The 19,648-nt window shown below is 44.5% G+C and overlaps 1 protein-coding gene across 2 annotated transcripts in view; it reads left to right on the top strand.

The window, feature by feature from the left end:
• The window catches only part of PFDN1 (prefoldin subunit 1), a 73,295-nt gene extending 54,233 nt beyond the window's left edge, over positions 1-19,062 (top strand). Inside the window, exon 4 of one of the 2 annotated variants that reach the window (XM_056124497.1) lies at positions 18,778-19,062. In XM_056124497.1, coding sequence (XP_055980472.1) covers positions 18,778-18,858 — 81 coding nt within the window. In that variant the 3' untranslated portion in view covers positions 18,859-19,062. Of the gene's footprint in view, positions 1-18,774 lie in introns of both variants that reach the window. The other variant, XM_056124496.1, reaches the window with a different exon arrangement.
• Positions 19,063-19,648: the final 586 nt, after the last annotated feature.

Below are 19,648 nucleotides of genomic sequence, written 5' to 3'. Positions count from 1 at the left end.
CTACGTCACGGTGCTGCATCCCCAGACCCATCCTGTGTGTGATTTTTAACCCGCATTGCCAGCAAAAGCCTTACTTGGATTTGGCGCTTAACTGCACTCTGCTCCTTAGCTTCTTTTAAGAAGCTATAACTTCTGTAGAGATACTGTCTACTACTTGTTTCTAAAACTTGTAGGTCCCCTAACCAATAACTTAAATGCTTTTCCTGTTCCCTCCTATGTATTTACTTCTGGTAGGGTGTGTGTAAAAACTAGAAGAAATTTGTAGTTACATATCTGGGTTCTACTTGGATTTTACCTGGATTTTACCATGAAGTTTCTTTTGGTATTCTGGTATCAGAAATTCTATCCAAAATCCTTTCCTTTATGCAGTGTTTTTTTCCCCCTTTGGGGAGTTGGGAGGGGTGGTCTGAACCTGACTACTTTTGCACTAAAGAAAAAAATAGATTTATTAGGAATTCTTGGGTGGAAATTGCCTGGAAAAACCTATATTAATGAAGATCTGGTATTTACCTAAAGCTTTGGGATTTGGACACTTCAACACTACAAGCTTTGGGAATGTCTACTTTGAGACACTTCTTAAATCACCATCTTCCTAATTTAATGAACTAACCAAGAATTATTTTTACTGATAGCTCTCAAATGTATAATTTAGAACATAGCCTCAAGACTCTCCATGCTTTACATAGACGATAGTCTTGTGATATGCATGGAATGGCAGAGATGTCACCGCTTTAAATTTTTACAAGTAGCACAAGACAGATTTCATTCTAGATTTAATCAGATCTAAAAATTTGTGAAGAAAAGCAACACTTTCTACCCAACACCTGAATTTTCTAGAGAGTTCTATTTCAAAGCTATGTTACTCTATCTTTTTAGAGTAGGCATGAGATAGTTGGTGGAAAATATAAAAGGAATGAGCTTCTGTTAATGTAGGGGATCGTAAGTTGGACCAAATTTTGAACTAAATTGGGAAATATCGTCTAAAATATTTTTGGAGGGATGGAGTTTGGGCAACACCCGGCTGTGCTTAGGGCTTACTCCTAGCTCTGTGCTCAGAGGTTACTTCCAGTGGTGCTTGGGGGACCATTTGTGGTGCTAAGGATCAAACTGGTGTTGGCTGCATGCATTGTTAAGTTTTGTTTTTGCTCTTGGACCATACCCAGTGATGCACAGGAATCACTCCTGGCAGGCTTGAGGGACTATATGGAATGCTGGAAATTGAATCCAGATCAGCTGCTTGCAAGGCAAGAGCTCTACCCACTATACTAGTATACTAGCTGTACTATTGCTCTGGCCCCAGATTGTCAAAATTTTAAAGCTTGGATATTTCAGTAGCATAGTCTGAACTTTTCACTTACAACTGCTTTTTTTCTTCCTTTGGAAGAGCAAAATGGTTCCAAGATTCATGACATAAGATTTTGGTCAGTAATTTTGTTTGTTTGTTTGAAACTTTATTTAAATACCATGATTTACAGAATGCTAACACTTGTTATATTATAGGGGGTACCTAAAAATAATTGTGTTAATTAGCTTTGTATACTTGTGTATTTTTAAGCTTTTTCCAAATTAGGAAAAATGCCCTTACAAGCACAGATGACCCTTTGCCAAATTGATTGTAACTGAGCATTTACAGATTGTAACTGAGCATTACAGACTTTTTAGAATACAGAATCCTTCATTTTTGAGTATTTACAATGTGCCGGGCATGGTATACAAAGTGTCTCTTTTTTATAGTGTCTCTCCAAGATTGGTCATGGGGCTGGGCTGTGTAAGTGCAAGTGAAAGTGGGTGTGGGTGGGTGGAGTCCGCACCCTCCCGCCGCCCCACCCGAGACAAGCTGGGCATGTCAGGTTCGGCTGCCCTGCAGCATCTCTCTGAGCCCAGTAATAATTATTATTTAGGTAGGCAGGAAGAAGTTTGTACAGAAAAATTATTAGATGTTTGTTGTCTTGAATACAAAATACTTTAGGGTTTTGTTTAACTCTGGAGACTTTTTTTTTTTTAATTGAATCACTGTGGGAAAAGTTACAAAGCTTTCAGGTTTAAGTCTCGGTCATGCAAATATCAAACACATTTCCCTTTACCAATACTTATTTTTCACCACGAAGAACCCCAATAAACCCCTCCTCCCAACCTTCCCAATGCCTGTGAGGCAGATGAATTCTAGTTAACACTCTATCTACTTTGATTAGATTCATTGTTTTGACAAAAGATGCACCATTATTATTTAGAGTTTACACCCCCAAATCAGACATGCTGAAAAGGCATTTTGAAATAATTTGTTTTCTACAGTTGGTCACAAGGATCAAATGATGTTGCGCGATTTTGGATTTCTGGTATTTTACTTATTAAGCCTGGAAGTATTTCTGCTGAGAGTCAGATAATTATGAGATTGGTTTCTGTGCTCTGGAGGCATGGCCGTGCCCGAGAGCCGCTCATGGGGGGCAACTCCTGACCTCGGTAGGGCGTGAAGGATGAGCCGGGAACGCCTCCCTTCCCATGAGGTTTCAGTCGCCCCATCACGACTGGCTCATGCCTGGCTTTAACTATGGAGACTTTTAATTCTTGTTTTTAGTCTTCTTCATTAAGAATCTATGTTATATGTACTCCGCATATTTTGAGTCCTAAGCCACTGACAGACAGGGGGCCAGTCCTCAACCAAGAGCCAGGAGTAGCCCCTGATCACTGCTGGGTATAACCCCAACCCCCACCCTAAAAATTAATAAGACTGAATTCTGGAATCAGAAATGTGATTTTGAGCCCTGACTGCCACCGCCATTTACTACCACCTTGAGTAAATTTCCAAGCATATTTAAGTATATTTGTATGCTCCTCTATAAAACAACAGCAATATTGTTGACAAGTGGAGTCCTATATAACCCCTCTGTCCAGGAATTAAACTAGTGAAAGGTCATATGATTATTTAAAAAATAGGGGCTGAAGCGATAGTACAGTGGATAAGGGGTTTACCTTGCATGCCACCAACCTGGGTTCAATTCCCAGCATTCCATTTGATGCCAGGAGCGATCCCTGAACACAGAGGCAGGAATAAATCCTGAACACAGTCAGGCGTGGCTCCAAAACAAAACAAAAAACAAAACAAATCCTTACATGTTTAACTTGGTTACTGATGAAGATTAAGATAAGGGTGTGGCTGAGAAATGCAGCAATAATAATAATTATTCTTTCTGATTCTGATCCAGGATTAGGTAAAGTAGATGAACTAATCTAGAAAGTCCCTGGACGTATGGAACAACCATAAGTGACAGACAAGTCCCTCTGTCAGAGGAAGGGGGGGAAATGTGTACCTGCTGCAAGCAGAATCCTTGGAAGCGGAAGGGGCAGGGCCTGTCTCAAACACGCCACTCAGAAAAGCTCCTGGACTTCTTAAGAGAGATGGAAACAAGGACTGAGCTTAAAAGAAAAAAAAAGGGGGGGGGGATGGAATGATAGCACAGTGGGTAGGGCGTTTGCCTTGCACGCTGCCAAGCCAAGTTCGATTCCCAGCATCCCATATGGTCCCCCGAGCACCGCCAGGAGGAATTCCTGAGTGCAGAGCCAGGAGTAACCCCTGAGCATTGCTGGGTATGACCCAAAGCAAATAATAATAATAATAAAATAAAAAAAAACAACTGGCGATGAGGAAGATGAAGATCATTTCTTCCTTAGAGAAGATACTGAACTGGTGACATAAACAAGTGAATCACTGCCTGGCACACAGTAAATAATAAATGTAGGATTTTGGTATTTAAAAAAAGTGGATGTTTGGTATAAAGCAATTTGGCATAGTGCCACCTGTGCTTATATGCTAAAAGGCATCTTTCTTAATTTGGAAAACACTTAAAAGATAGACAAATATACAGAGCCAACTAACACAATAGTTTGGGTACTCCCCCCACCCTCTGCAAATTAACATTAGCATTTTGTGATATTTACTTTTTAAAGTTGTCTTATTAGGGGTTGTGGGGGGGCTGCTGAGCCATACCTAATGGTGGACAGGGGCTGCTCCTGGCCCTGTGCTCAGGGATCACTCTTGCTGGTGCTTAAGGGACTATATGTGGTGTTGGAGTTTGAGCTGGGGCTGTCTGCATGTAAGGCAAGCCCCTTAACCCCGCCCGGTACTCTCTCTCCCGCTCAATTTCTAAAAGGTTTTTACAAAATCAAACAATACCCATAAAGTTGTAATCTCCTTTGGAATTTCTCTCCCAAGCCCAAACTCATTCCTAGACCCCTTCATCAGATGCAGTTGCTGCCAGGTGTTTGGTGTATGTCTTCCTGTTCCAAATTTCATAGCATCTTAGGTTCCACAGGTATCTTTCAGCCGTTTGCTTCTTTCATCCTACAGGAGTTTGAGCACTAACCATATTAATAAATATATGGAGTTGAGGCATCCTAACCTGTGAAAGGTAATTGATAAGACATTTCGTGTTATTTTATCCAACTTCTCAGCTTCGGTTTATAACATGTGAGTGTGTCCAGAGGCCCCTGCAGTTCTGCATGGAGCACAAATGTGGCCATTGGTAGGACTAGATGGTGGGGTTATCGCTGTGCAGGTTAGTGATACAAGGAAGCCTTGTTGTTAACTTGGTTAAACGCTGTTGGTGTTTCAGAAATAGAGATCATATATCCTTCTTAGAACCAGACCCAGATTGGGAGAGAGGGAAATCACAATCCAGATTCTAGATTTTGGGCACGACACCATCCACTTTTACTCTGTTATGTTTGAGTTCTCCCTGTCGCTGGCTCTTTTCTAATTATAATACCCCACCAAACCTTCCTCCCCAAAGCCAACTCTTTGAATAAAAGACAGTATGTGACCTCTGTGTAGCTGAGCATCTGGAAATTGGAGAAAGGGCAAAATGAAAACCACTCCTTAACTCTTGTTTGTAGAGAGAAGCGTGCCAAATGCTCTTTTATTACTCCAATATCGTTATAAATTTAATTGGTGTTATGTCAGCTACTTACATCAGAGCTAATAGTATATTACACTCCATTCTGTTTGTACCAGTGCCATGGTAACTTGGGTGGATGTAGAGTCGGCACAAGTGACGGCTGTGACGTCTGGTCTGTGGAGTGACTTCATCATGGTACAGGGCTGCTGCCTGCATCACACCCCGGATGGAGAGTGTCACAGGGTGGTGTGACTTAACCTTTGGTGCACCTCAGAGCACCCTGAGGCGGGGGCAGAGACCTTTCTCTGATCTAGAGGCTTAGCTTTGAGGAAGAATGGAGTGATTTCTTGGGGAGGCTCAAAGGTATAACTAAAAATGTGCTTTTTTTCTCCCTTAGTGAAGAGAAAGCCATTTGGGCCAAGCTTTATAAATAGCCCTTTGATACTGGAGTGGATTTGTAGTTCCCCATTCTGCCCTCTGCTGACCTGTACACATTGGCTGGGAGGTGCCGATGAGTCATGCCTTTGTGCCCGCGGTGGCTTTGAGCTCTTGTTTTCACTGTCTTCAGATCCTTTTATGGGTTTCCGGTTGCCATATCACTATTTTTTTTTAGTTACGTAAATATGCTACTTGATTGGAAAGTAGTAATGTCACATCCATATCGAAGTTTCCTTACCTTTGTTTGCCCATTGACTCTCCTACAGTACCTTATTGACTCACTGATCTAAATGCTTGGTGCTTCTGCTGTATCATTAAAGCCAATTTCCAGAAATTAATACGTCAGTTTGTTTTGCCCAGCCAGCTTGTATGTGTGTTACTCTTAAGTCTTTGGGTGGAGTAAAGACTGGTTTGCTGTGAAAATAATTCACCAGGAACTGGCTTTGCTGCATCTCCTTAAAGAGGGCCTAGATTTTCTTTTAAATTTTTAATAGTGAGACATCATGAAGGACAGTTACAGACTTACAAATTTTTGTGCTTTGGTTTCAATTATACAATGATCAAATACCCATCCCTCCACCAGTGCCCATTTCCCACCACCACGGATCCCAGTATTCCTCCCACCCCCCAGCTCCCTCCATCCTGCCTCTGTGGCAGGGCATTCCCTTTTTTTCTCTCTCTCTCTTATTGGGTGTTGTGGTTTGCAAAGGAGGCAATGGGTGACAATCATGTTTGGCCTATAGTCTACTTTCAGCATGCTTTTCCCATCATAGGAGGATCCTCCCAACACCCTTTATTTGGTGTTCCCTTCTCTATCTGAGCTCCCTTTTCCCCTAGCATGTGTGGTTGAAGGCCTAGATTTTTTATCTTCTTTTTTTGTGCTGCAGCATTTTTGAGAAGACTAGAATTCTTTTTACTCCTGTACTGGCAGGAGTAATTTCTGACCACAGAGCCAGGAGAGACACCAGAGCATTGTCAGATATGGCCCAAAAATCTAATAAATAAATAAAAGCAACCCAAAAATCCAAAATAAAAGAAATTCCCCAAACAGCAGTCACTGTATGGCTTTTCTCCCTCTAACTTGACAACCAGGAATCTCTTTTCTCTCTCTAAAGATTTACCAATTCTGGATCACAAAATCACAAATCACAAATCATCCTGTTAATCATCGATTGCCTTGAGCAGGCCCCAGTAACGTCTCCTTCATCCTAGCCCTGAGATTATATTCAAGGCTCTTTAGGAGAATGAGACCCATCATTGTTACTTGTATTTGGCATATTGGGTACGACACAGGGAGTTTGCCAGACTCTGCCGTGTGGGCAGGCTACATTCGGTAGCCTGCCAGTTTGTCCAAAGTAGGAATGAGATAATAAGATGTCATAATAGGATGTCGCTGGGATGTTCCGAGAGCTGGTTTTTATAGTCTCTGAGTCTTGGCCAAGACCAATTCTGGATGTTCAGATAAAAGGATCTGAAGAGATCCCCAGAGGACTGGAGGACATGCTGTGCATGTAGGAGCCCCAGTTCCAGTCCCCAGCACTGCATGGTACCCCCAGCACTGGCCCCCTACTCAGTCAACTAACACACAGATAAATTGTACAAAGTGTGACTTTTTGTTATGCGTGCTTTGACATAGCTTAATTTTTTTAAGGATTATTTATGTTGTAGCATTCCTTCATGCTTCATTCCTTTTGTGGCCAAATAATATTCCACTCTGAATAAGACTACAGTTTTTTTTGCTCATCAGTTGATGGACATTTGTGTTATTTCTAATTTTGTCTATTATAACGCTGCTCAGGGCATTCACAAGTTTTTGTTTCAACACCTATTTTCTGGAAATTTTTTTTTCTCTTTTATTTAAACACTGGTATACAAAGTTGTTCATAATATAGTTGTAGCAGGCATTCAGTATTCCAACACCAGTCCCACTACCAGTGTGACCTTTCCTTCATTATCCCCATTTTCCCAAATACCCCCAAGCATTGCCCCTTAGCAGGTTCAGAATAGTTTGTTTTATATTGCTTGTTACAAGTAAGTAGCTAATGGAATTATCAGAAAATGCTTTGGTAAAAGAAAATTTGTGAAAATTATTGTCTCACCATGAGTTCATTAAGTCCTTGTTTGAGGGTTTATTAAACTCTTTGTCTCTATTTGAACTTCTGTGTTTTTTGTTTATTGAGCATAGTTGGCCTCTGTGTTACTTTCCCATCTAATTTGGTGTGTTCCTACTGGGATGGCAGAAATGTAGAATTTGGAGGTGTCTTGTGGCTATAAATTTGACTGCATGCTCCAGAAACTCCAGAATATGTCATTGGGTCATGAGTTTACATGGCAGTGATTGTGGGATGTGGATGTGACTTCCAGGGCTTCCGAAAAGTACAGGAGGGTGGGGGGAGGCTGCCTTTCCCCACTCTGAGAAGACCCCAGAGTTCTTAGCCTGAAAAATCAATCAGTAAACACCTATTTTCATTCACTTGGGAATATACCTTGCTGGGTCATATAGTAATTTCCTCTTGTAACTTTTTGAGTAATTGTGAACTGCAACCATTACATTCCCAACAGCGGTGTCTAAAGTTCTTGTTTCTCTACATCTTCACCAGTATGTTATTTTTCCTCTTTGATCATTGACATCCTAGTCAGGTGTAAAGTAGTATGTCACTGTGGTTTTTGTATCACTGGTCCCCTAGTGATCAGACTAGGGACTAGTCTAAAAGACCAAATGTTTTACAGTGGGCTGGAACGATAGCACAGTGGTAAGGCATTTGCCTTGCGCACAGCCAGCCCGGCCTAGCTGGGTTCAATTCCTCCGTCCCTCTCGGAGAGCCCAGCAAGCTACTGAGAGTATCTCACCTGCACAGCAAAGCCTGGCAAGCTACTCATGACATATTCAATATGCCAAACACAGTAACAAGTCTCAAAATGGAGACGTTACTGGGCCTGCTCAAGCAAATCGATGAACAACGGGAGGACAGTTTGTTTGTTTTGTTGTTTTTCCAGAGTGTTGTGGCCACTAACCCACAATCTTTGGAAAATGGTCAAGTCCTTTGCTTTTTTTTTTTTTTAATAAATTGAGTTGTTGTTCTTTTCATTGCTGAGTTGTAAGAAAATAGATTCTTGTTAGGTGCAGACAGTAGCAGACTGACTTCAGACTTTGCCACACATACCTGAGTGTGAGTCTTGCCCCAGCAGCTGAGTCAGTTACACCTCTACTTCCAGGAATGCAAGGTGTTGCCCCTCCTTCTTTTCTCAGAGGTGCACCCTTAGTCACCTACCCCTTTACCATGCCTACAGGCCAAACTCCACAGTAAACACTGTCTATTTGATCCTCTTTCTCTTCTTGTAAGGCTAGGGCAGCACCAAGCTGAATTAACATAATTTCTTATATTTGCACCTTTGGAAGATTATAGTTTCAGTGGTCCTTTTTGGTGAGTAAATTCTTGGCTTTCTGAATCTGGAGAAACAAGGAAAGAAATATAAATGGAGAAACTTGCTATAGAAAAAGTACTTTCCTGAGTTATCTTTGTTAGATACTATGTACATATATATTTTTACATATGGTGAAACTTCAGAAGAATCTCTGATGTGGGCCAGAATCTTTAGTGGCGTTTTTGTTTTTGTTTTTTTTTTTTTGCTTTTTGGGTGACACCCGGAGATGCTCAGGGGTTACTCCTGGCTCATGCACTCAGGAATTACTCCTGGTGGTGCTTGGGGGACCATATGGGATGCTGGGAATCGAACCTGGGTCGGCCATGTTGGCTGCATGCAAGGCAAGCGCCCTACCTGCTGTGCTATCACTCCAGCCCCTAATCTTTAGTTTTTTATTTTATTTCAGAAAATACTTGTGCTCTCTGGGCATCCTTTTCCTGCTCTTCTGCTCATTTCCTAATACAGATAGCCATCATGTTTAGTTTCTCTTTAGTACATTTATGCTGCACACAGCTCTCAGCTGTGGCAATGTGTGGTTGCTGAACGACATTCTCTCTGCTCCTTTATTTCCTGAATATAGCATTTCAGCCCTTCTAATCATTTCCCTGAGCATAGTTTCATGATCCTTTGTTTTGGATCTGAATAAATTCCATGCTTTGTTGAAGACAGGAGACAAAATGATTTGTGCTAATATATGTGCTCTCGGGAGTTCATCTGTGACAACTGGTATATAAGGAAATTTTCCTTCATAGATTTTTTTAAGTGAAGCCTCAAAGAACCATACAATTGTTGTTCCTATTTAACAATAGTAACATTCTCACAATAGTTGCATACTCACTGTGGTGTCTGGGCCCTTTGAATGCATCCAGTAGAGTTCTAGTGATCTTTACCGTTTTCCTGAACTAATCTTGGTTTCTGTCACAGTTTCCATTCTTTTCAGATTTACTTCCTGGTTCTTTCTTTTCCTCCCACTCTTACTAAGTGTTGCTTTTTTTACAATGCCAAGTTCTCTTATCTATTATTTCTCCAGGAGTTTCTGCCATTCTTACAACTTAAGGTTGCAAAATCGAATCTCTAACCCCAGTTTCTGTGAACCTCAGACTCAATCTAAATTTCTTCTCACATACCACTTGGATCTTATTAAAAACTCAGCATCTGAAACTAGACTCATAATCTTCCCTTCCAGCCCCAGAACTCTAGGGAATCATTGTTGAAACACCCACACCCCCCAATTCTGATATCTAATTAAGTTTATGGTGGAAAACTTGAAGTCCTCTTACTGATTTATTGGTTTTGTTCATTGCCCAGGATTGTATCTGGTGTTGGGGGTATTACAGGTTTGTGTGTGATGGTTTGCATACCTAGTAATGTTGGTGTTAGCAGTGCTGGGATTGAATTTGGGGGCGTCACATAAGCAAAGCTACCCTTGAGCCACATCCCTGGTTCCTCTTCAGCATTTTAAGTCCATCTACTTTTATCCATCTCCATTGCTATCACTAAAATATTGTTTTCTCATCTCTTAGACTATTGCAACAGCCTCATAATAGGTTTTTCAATGTTCACACTTGCATTCTCTAATCCAGTGCTTTGCAACCCTCCACCCTTCTCCCCTCCCCTGCCTATCACAGCACTGAGGAAATAGTATTTGCAGAATTCATTGTGGTTACTGGTGAAGGTGCTCAAAGTTGGAGTGAACTTTCTTTTCAGCAGTACTTGGGCTGCCCAGAATCTACCCATCAGCCCATAGGTCTAAAGGAATCAATATCTTGGGCATATCTATGACCCACTCATGACTCACTGAGCATTCTGTGAAGATAGAATGGTACCATGAAAGAAGAAAGTCTTCTAAGAATTGCATCGAATGCTATTGATGAGTCAGAATGGGGTGAATAGGTACTAGGGAACGATCTCCTGCTTGCTGCTTTGGAGATCACTGAAGACCTGGACAGATAACAGCTCAGTAGCGTGGGTTGGGAGCATGGGATGAATGGAGCAGCAGGGAGCAAATGGGAACTAAGGTGAAAGCTATTAAACAGCTCTAGAAATTTTGCCAAGGAGAGGAAAGAAAGGAGGCAGAATGTGAAATTTAGAAAGATCTTGTTAATGATTTGCCCACCAAGAGGCATCTTGCAGAGAAAGAGAAAGGAAAGATTAGATAAGAAAGGAAAGAAAACCGGGGTGAATATTTTCAGAAGGTGAGTGGAGATGGAGTGTGTGGAAGCGGAAGGGTTGTGCGTTTATAGTTGAGGATACTTGAGAGAAGGGAGTACGTAGGTAGGCATGAGTCATTTCACTTGGCATTTGGAATTGGGAATTCTCATCAGATTGATTGTATTTTCTTGGTCAACTGGGAATGGGAAGGGAGGAGAACTTATAGGAGATTTGAGGAGACACAGTGAAATAGAAAAGTTATTTTTGGAGAGTACCAAGTGAGAACCCATTGACAAAATTGAATAGAATTTCCAGATAGTGCTGCATACCCATTTCACACACATGACTCTGAATGTAAAGTGGAACCATTCAAGAACAGTTATGCAATTTTCTCCAGCAGCATTGAGCTGTTCAAGTACAAGCATGGAATAATTCACTGGTTGGGTTTAACTTTGATGTTAAACAAGCACATTTAACAGAGGGAAAGGGAGGCAAAGGAGAAAAGGGTGATTACCGGGGAAATTTCAAAAATTGAGCACTGTGGAAACTGAACCTGGCAGGAGGAAAGGACCACAGAAATTCCACTTATGGTGGCGTGCTGAGATCAGTGAAGTGCTTCGATGAGAGAATCTGGAGGGACCTGGAGGAATGGGAAACAGTGGAGTGTGGGAGACTCGGGGATGGTGGAGTAGCTCACGCTGAATGGCACGCCAGAGTGGCAGAGTAGGGTATGAAGTAAGGCCTGGGAGGGGAAAGAGGTCAGGGTTCCACCTGGATTGTCTGTGCCCTGAAGTCACTGGGGGGCAGTAAACCAGCGATGGGGGAGGGACCATGCCCAGGTTATTGGTAGGTCACACCAACTGCCCCAAAGGAGGAAAGGAGCAAGAAAATGGCAAAATAAGATGCCACAAAGTATTTCAAAAACAGCTTTTCTGAAGAGAAGAAAGGGAGTAGTCTCCTGGCAATAGAATGAATGGAAGATAGAAACTTGGAGCTTTTCAAGTTGTTTTTGTTCAAGATCCCTGAAATCTCTACTCGCTGGTCTCAGTTCTACCCTTGAAGACTCTGTAGTTTCTAAGAACAGAGGTTGGCAAAGTAACAGCCTGCTGGGCAGACCCCCTGCGCTGCCTGTTTGGGGAATATGGTTCTGCCCATTCATTCCCACCACACCCAGTTGTTGCCATGTTGTCTGTGGCTGCTTGTGCACTGGCCCTGCAGTATATGGCAGAGGGGGTCATGACAGCGAAGACCTCCCAAAGTCTTAAGTATTTACGATCTGGCCTTTTAGGGAAACTGACTGGTTTTTGCTTTGGAATAGCAATTTTCAAACCTAAGTGCACAGAATAGTCTGGAGGGCTTGTGAAAACAGGGATTGCCAGGGTCTGCCTCAGGAGTCTCCTTAGTAGCTCCAGGTGGTGGCTGGGGGATGTACGTTTCTAGCCATTGCTGCTGGCCCAAGCACCGATTTTTGTAGTTCTTTAAGGCAATGATCAGGTTCCTGCTCCCTTTCATCCAGGTGACCTGTCCCTGTCCACTTTAGCATACTGTCATGTAACTTGGTTGCTGGCTTGCCTCATCCCTTTTAAGCCTGGTGCCCACATGTGTACTGCTTCTTTGGCTACTCAGTGCCATCTCTATTGGAACACACATGGGTTGCTGTGAACGAACTTCCTTTCCTGGGGGGTCTCATGGCCTGGGCTTTCTCTGGGGCTTGAGTGAAACTTAGGTGTCCAAGGGCAGCCATTCACAGAGGTCAGCCAAACCCTGTGGGGCAGCGCTGTTGTGGAAGGGTCTTCCCCAGCCGACCCCCAAGGTGCTGGGATAGAGGTTGGTACTTGGGCTGATTATGTGATCATAGGTGGGATTTGGGAGTGTTACCCAGCACGGGGGAGCAGCAATGCCAGAGCCTTAGCAGGTCAGACAACACCTGTGCTCGGTGGTGCCAGGTCACTGGTCCCTGTGTCTCAGCACCATGCAGCCATTGAATAACCCGTACATAAGTGACTTGGTTTTCTTGCTTCAAGCCCCAAATTGCTATTTCTTTCTTTGAGCTTGTGTCAGGTCAGCAGTTGTCCTTGATGTGCAGGAACCTGGAGAGCTCAGGTAGAGGGATCCTCAGCCTCGCTGTCTCGGCCCCTCAGGAGTCTCACACTTGCCTGAGAGTTCTCTTTGCTTGCTCTGCTCTGCGCATCTCCTTTTCTGGCTTCTCTGATCCCCTCTCTCCCCCCCACCTACCCATTGTTGCCTTATTTCTTGTTTTCTCTTCCTCTTCTTGTTTCCCTGCTTTTATATTTTACCACTGTCTAACTTGGCCTCTGGCTAAACTTCCCCTTTGTGGGCATTTGGCAGCCTTTGGCCATTTATAGTTCTGTAAACTAAGATAATGGAAGAATCAGTTAGGCTCTTAGGTTTTTAATTTGGAAGTCACGAAACAGTGGGGTCTTTGGCCCAGGTTTATGATTAATGAGAGCATTTGGGTTTTTTTTTTTTTGTGTTATTCTAATTTTTTTAAAATTTTAATTCTTTCAATTGAGTCACTATGAGATACATAGTTACAAAGCTGTTCATGATCAGGTTACAGTCATACAATCAGCCAAGACCCATCCCTCCACCAGTGTACATTTCCTACCACCAATGGCCCTGTTTCCGCCCACTCCCCCACGCCCAGCCTGCCTCTATGGCTCTAAGGCAGGCACTTTCCTTCTCTCCCTCAATGAGGGCATTTGAAGTTGGCCCTGTCTGCTGAAGCAGGCAGCGTGGATTTAACACAGGAAGTGTGTGGGTCAGTCACAGGGTCCAAATGAGTCTCTCAAAACACAGATCTCAGTGTCAGGGTCAGAAGGGAACCAAAATGCTTTGTTGCCTTTTACTGAGACCTGGATTGAGGAAAGGGGCCAGCCAGCTCTGCTTTAGTTCACGGTCTCTTTCCTCCCCAGAACTCCATATTATATACTGTTCTGTTTTTAGGACAAGAATTCATTTGAAGAGGGTTCTATCTAGGGGCTGGAGTGATAGTACAGTGGGTAGCACAGTTGCTCTGCATGTGGCCGACGTGGGTTTGATTCCCAGCATCCCATATGGCCTTCTGAGCATGATCAGGATTAATTCCTAAGTGCAGAGCCAGGAGTAACCTGTGAGCATCGCTGGGTGTGGCCCAAAAACTGGAAAGAAAAAAAAGTTCTAAGGAAAATCAGGGGAGTGGGATATGGATATTGTCCAAATAAATCCTTACTCTACAAATGGAAATAGAGGGTAAACTCTCCCCTTCCCAAGTAAACATAGGAAAGTTTGTCGTTTAGACAGAGATAAAAATATGGAGATAAGGACCTGGAAGGAGGCCCACAGGGCCAGCACATGCTCTGCATGCAGGACAACTGGGATTCACTGCCCAGCACTGCGTGTTCCCCTGCACACGTGGTTCCCTTGAGTATCACAGGAGTGACTCCTGAGCACTAAGCCTCAGAATGCCTCTGGGTGTGACCCCAAAACAACAAAAATAAAATTGATCCGTCACAAGGTGAAAGAACTCAGGAGTTTGTTTGCGATATTGTATCATGGTAGAAAAGTTCTATATTCAGAAAAGTTCTAGGGATTGATGAGATGGGATGCTTCCCCGCCGCTTCCCCTGCCGCCGTCGCAGTCTCACTCCTCCCAGAATGAACCTCAGAGTGATGAGCAATAACCCCAACAGTGTCATTTCCCTGGCTGTCCTGAGCCCCACAGTAAATCTCAGAACTTGACGTCAGGACCAGGCCCCACAAGAATGTTGCTTCACCAGTGCTCTGTGGTTTGATGCTAACTAGAGAATTTCCTCGGGAGAGTGTCAGCAAGACAGACAAGGGCTGTGGAGAAGCCAGCAAATGTCTGCCCCGGACCCCTGGAGGAAGGTGTCAGCTTCTAATGCCTCCCGCAGCTGCCTTGGCAGTCCAACTGCCTCAGGACAGTCAGAATCCCCTTGGCTTGCGGCAGCCTCATGTGACAAAGGATGCCGCAGTTTGCCAGGGATTTCTGCATCTGGGATGTGTTTTATAAGGGCCTTGTTCTATATGCCAAACCAAGCCTTGATTTCCTTATCAGGATGATAAGTTTGAATTGTGTTGTTGTTGTTGTTGTATTTGTTGTTGGTTTGTTCTTGTGCCACACTCCGTGGTAAAGGGCTTGGGACCATATGGGTAGCTGAGGGTTGAACCCTTGGCTTCGTGCAAGTCAAGTACTCTACCCTCTGTACTATTGCTCTGGCCCCTAAAGTTTGAGTTTTAAACTTCTGTATATCCCAGGGCATCTCTGGAGAACATGATCTGCCTAAGCTTCTGCGGCTGCCTCTATTGGGGAGGGAGAACTGAAAAAGAATGTGTGTGCAGGTCGGTCACTTCTCATAACAACTGCACTTTCATTCTACAAGTACTGAGTTCCAGTTGTTCACCTGCCTTACTTTAGACACTGGCACTGCATCAGTAGACAGAGCCAAGTCTTCTTCTTGACCATTTCTTCTCATCAAGGAAGAGTGACAAAGATGATGGCAGGTGCTACAGAGAAAACTCTGGCTTGGGTAATAGAAAGTATGGAGCCATATGTAACCAAGAAGCCTTCTCCGTTCAGGTGACATGAGAGAGGTCTGAAGGAAGTGAAAACCAGGGCTTTCTAGGGAAGAGAGTTCCTCGACAGTTCAGGGGAGGACTACCTGGGGCCAGTGTCTGGGCCAGTTTCGGGAGGGAAGCCTGAGATCAGCCCGAGCCAGACACAGGACCTTCTGAAGAGGCACTGCCTTTGCTTCCAGTGCCACGGGAAGCCATGGAGAGTGTTTGAAGACTCTGGCCTCCGTAGGAGAAAGGGAGGGGGAACGGGGCTGATGAAAGGAAGCTGACATTCAGGTCTAGTTCAGGGTACGATTTGAGATAGTGGCTAACAGGATTTGTTGATTGATGTGAGCTCTTATGAAAGAAGATTCAAGGATGACACCGAAGGTTTTTGTCTTGAGCAGTCAGAAGAAAGGAGTTGACGTTTACAGAAATGAGGAAGTCTGGAGCCCCACGTTTCTGGTTTTACTTGTAGTTTTAGGAAGAAGCTTGGTGATTCAAGGAAGAAAAAGTTTGATTTATCAGCTTTTGGATAAATCATTGGTTCTTTAATTTTCTCCATCCCCTGGATGGTCTCAATTATATTTGACTCAATTCTGCCATAGTTGCTTTTGGGATAAGTATGACTCCAGCATATATATTGTTTAGGGATCCATACCTTGGCTTCTGTGGGCTGAGAAGATTCATGGGATAGAACCTGTTTTTGGGGTCCCCTCAGGACCTGAAGCCTCAGGTCCTTGTTGGCTTCCTGAGGCTACAGATTTTCCAGACTAGAGGCTTAAAACAAGTTGATTCTCTGAAATCTGGAGGATGAATGCTCAGAGTCGTGGTTTTATAGGATCATGCCCCTCCTGAAGAATTTAGGGAAAGAATCCTTTTTTGCTATTTTTATCTGGGTTTGGTTTTGGCCAGCCATTGTTGGCCTACCTCTACTCTGCCGCCTCCGGCCATTGTGATGCCTTCTCTTTGCATCCTTGTCTTCATGTAACCTCAAAAGTCACTGTTTAGGGATCACCCTAGTGTGATATGGCCTAATCTTTGCTTATATCTACTATTTCCAAGTAAGGTCACATTTAAAAATACTGCTGGGTTAGGGTTTCAGCATGTTTTTATGAGACATCATCAGACATGCTTTTGTGGGTAAACTCCAAGCTTCATTATGGGGGCTTTCTGGATTTAGAAGTGTTTTGATGATGGATTGAAACTACTGAAAAACATTTAGAAAACAGATCCCCTGGGAAAAAAATGGCCCAGTAGGCCATTAAATAAAAATGTAAAGACAGATAAATTCATTTTGCATCTTTGTTTAAATGTGAAGACTTTAGGTTAGGCAGTAGTTTTGCTTTTGGGCCACAGCTCTTTGCTCAGGAATGACCCCCTGGTGATGCCTGGCGGACAACATGTGGTGCTAGGGTTGGTAGGATGCAAGGCAGGTACCTTAATCTTAGTACTCTCTCTCCAGCCCCAGGCTATGCAGTGGTAAAATGGAGAAAAAAAATGACAAAACTGGATTGGACGCTAGATGTTACAGGATAAAGTTTTAAAGCTGAGACCACAGCCTGAATTCACTTGGCCAGCAGCCTGGGAAGTTGAGAAAGAAGCTTTTGCTGATCCTCCAAGTTTGTGGTTCTGCCAACTGGGGCAGCGAGCTGTGGGACTCGAACTGCAGCAGAGCCTGGCCTGGCCAGCCACTGCAAGAGCGCATGTGTGCTCTGTGGCCTTTTCCGCACATTCTCCCAGGGTTGGGGCCTTGGCTGTGCCCAGATGCGGCATGGCACTCACTATCTAGCTGCTGCTCCCTTTCTTTGCAACACCCAGGCCCTGTACATTCTTCAGTGGTGTGTCAGAAGTTATTAGTATTTCTTTTTAACTCAACACAAATAAAAGTCCAAGGGTTGTTTATCAAAGGAAGTTTAAGTTCCCCCTCTGATATCACAATGATAGTATGGTATCAGGGTTAGCCATGTTACTAAGCCAGATTCCTTAGCAACAATACACAGTTGTAGCCACTGGGTTGTCATGGTCACTGCGTTTTTTTTATGGAGCGCTTGTTTTGCAAGGAAGCGTGTGCACAGTGGACAGGTGGGGAACGAGGAGAGACACATCAGGAGAGGTGACGTTTGAAGAAGACAAACAGAATCAGAAGTTCATACAAGAACTGATAAAGTTCTGTGGGTGCCACATTTGGTACCTATCGGAACTGTCTCATAATAACTCCGGGCCGAGTGTGAGTTGTCAGAGGCAGGGCGCACATGGGGGTGCTCCAGAGTTGCTGACAGCCTAGTGCAGTGGAGGAGGCACCTTTGCAGTTTTCTACTCTCTAAGGGGAGAGCTGTCCTGTCATGGCAGCCAGGCTCACCTGTCCTCTGCCCAGCCATGCGCTGGCTTCCCTGGTCACTGGTGCTTGAGTTGCCAGTGCAAGGCCGCCTGAGGCACTTGATCCCTTGCTGTGTCTGCACCCATGGGGCAGGGCTTTGCTGTGGTTCGGCTCTGGCCCATGCAGCCTGGGAGGGCTGTTCTGAACAGTCTTCAAAGGGAGCCTTCAGTTCCTGCCCATCAAGCGGGAATGCAGCCACAGCCACGTCCTGAGCACAGGGCCAGTGGGGAAGCCACCACATTTTGGGTGACCACAGAGCAAATCATGTTCAGACATCATTTCCTTTGACTAATCCGTAATCCTGGTCTAGAGGTGGCTCTGAAAGCAGGTCAAGTTGTCTAAGTTGGGTTGTAAATGCAGGGTGGATGGGTAGAGGGTAAGCTGAAAGATCAGCTTCACATGGTGTGTCACTGTCGCGGATTCCTGGCGGGGAGTCGTTTCATTAAAAAAGCAGATTTCCTCCTGACTCATGTACCTCTGGGAGACGTGCGCTAACTCCGAATTTGCCGCCTGTCGCTTTCGCTGGACACAGCTCTGGGTGTGCTGCCCGGTGGCAGTGGCGGCTCCTGCTGCCTGGCCCGGGCTGTGGAAAACCTTGAGAGACTGTCTGTTAGGGGCCAGAGCTTTGTCCTGGAATTTCCTGGTCTTTGTCTGGTGTAACTTCATGAACAGAAGGCGCCTGTTTTTAAAGTCTGCTTCCTTCTGGGGTAGTAGGACTTGCCGCTTTGTCTTCCATGGAGCACTTCTGCTTCCTGTACCATGTGCCCTACCCGGGGCCTGTGAGTAGGGGAGCAGTCTGCCCCCTACCAGTGTGCTCCTCGAGGAGAAGTCATTGCCACTGGGGATGACAGCAGTGTTTGCCAGCCGGGCCCATCCATCCTGTCCTAACCCTCCTTTCTTTCTCCTCATGCAGCAGAAGAAATCCTACTTGGAGCGGAGTGTCAAGGAAGCTGAGGACAACATCCGAGAGATGCTCATGGCCAGAAGGGCGCAGTAGGAGGCCCTGGGGAAGCTTTTCCTGTGGCTCCTCTTCCTTGTGAGGGTGGAGGGCCCAAACCTCTTCTGATGGATGTTTAATCTGGATGTCTGGTAACCCCATTTTTTCAGATCACTGTGCCCCTTCATATCCCAGCCCTGTATTTTTTTTTATCCTGGTTCTGCTTGACACGCTTGTGTGTCCGTCCAACCCCCCCCCCCCCACCTTTGTTTTTAGCCATACCCAGTGATGCTCAGGAATTACTCCTAGCGGTGCTCGGGGGACTGAACCCAGGTTGGCCACATGCAAGGCAAGCACCTTACCACACTATATTTTCTCCAGCCCCCCCGCCTGCTCCCTGAGAATGAGTCCTTAACTCCCAGGAGAGAGAAGGGTGTGACTTGCCATCCTGTTCCATCCATAAAGGACACGTGCCCTGTTTTAGTGGAGGCCCCACTCAGCTCTGCCTGGACAGCCACCCTCTCCTTGTCTTTTGAGTAAATGGCTCTGTCAGTGCAGATACGGGAGAAAGAGGAGTGTGTAGCTGCACATAAGTGAGCATCACAGGCTAACAATGCCTTCCTTGCTTCTTCCCAGACACTCCAAAAGAACATCCAGTAATAACTGCACCGCCAGCACTGCCACCCTCTTGCCCATGTTGAGGTGGGGCAGAAATCCTGAGGGCGCACAGGGGCTATGCTGTTTGAGTCTGGCTAGCACTGACTCACGAGGAATTTTGTTGCAGGTGGTGTTTAAAAGATGTAAACATAGTCACAAAGCATGTGAATTTAAAACAAAATAAAAAACCAAG

The sequence above is a fragment of the Sorex fumeus genome, unplaced genomic scaffold, assembly GCF_029834395.1.
Source record: "Sorex fumeus unplaced genomic scaffold, SorFum_2.1 ptg000051l, whole genome shotgun sequence".
Lineage (NCBI taxonomy): Eukaryota > Metazoa > Chordata > Mammalia > Eulipotyphla > Soricidae > Sorex > Sorex fumeus.
Note: the sequence above shows the minus strand (reverse complement) of the source record. Positions and strands in the feature narration are given on the sequence as shown.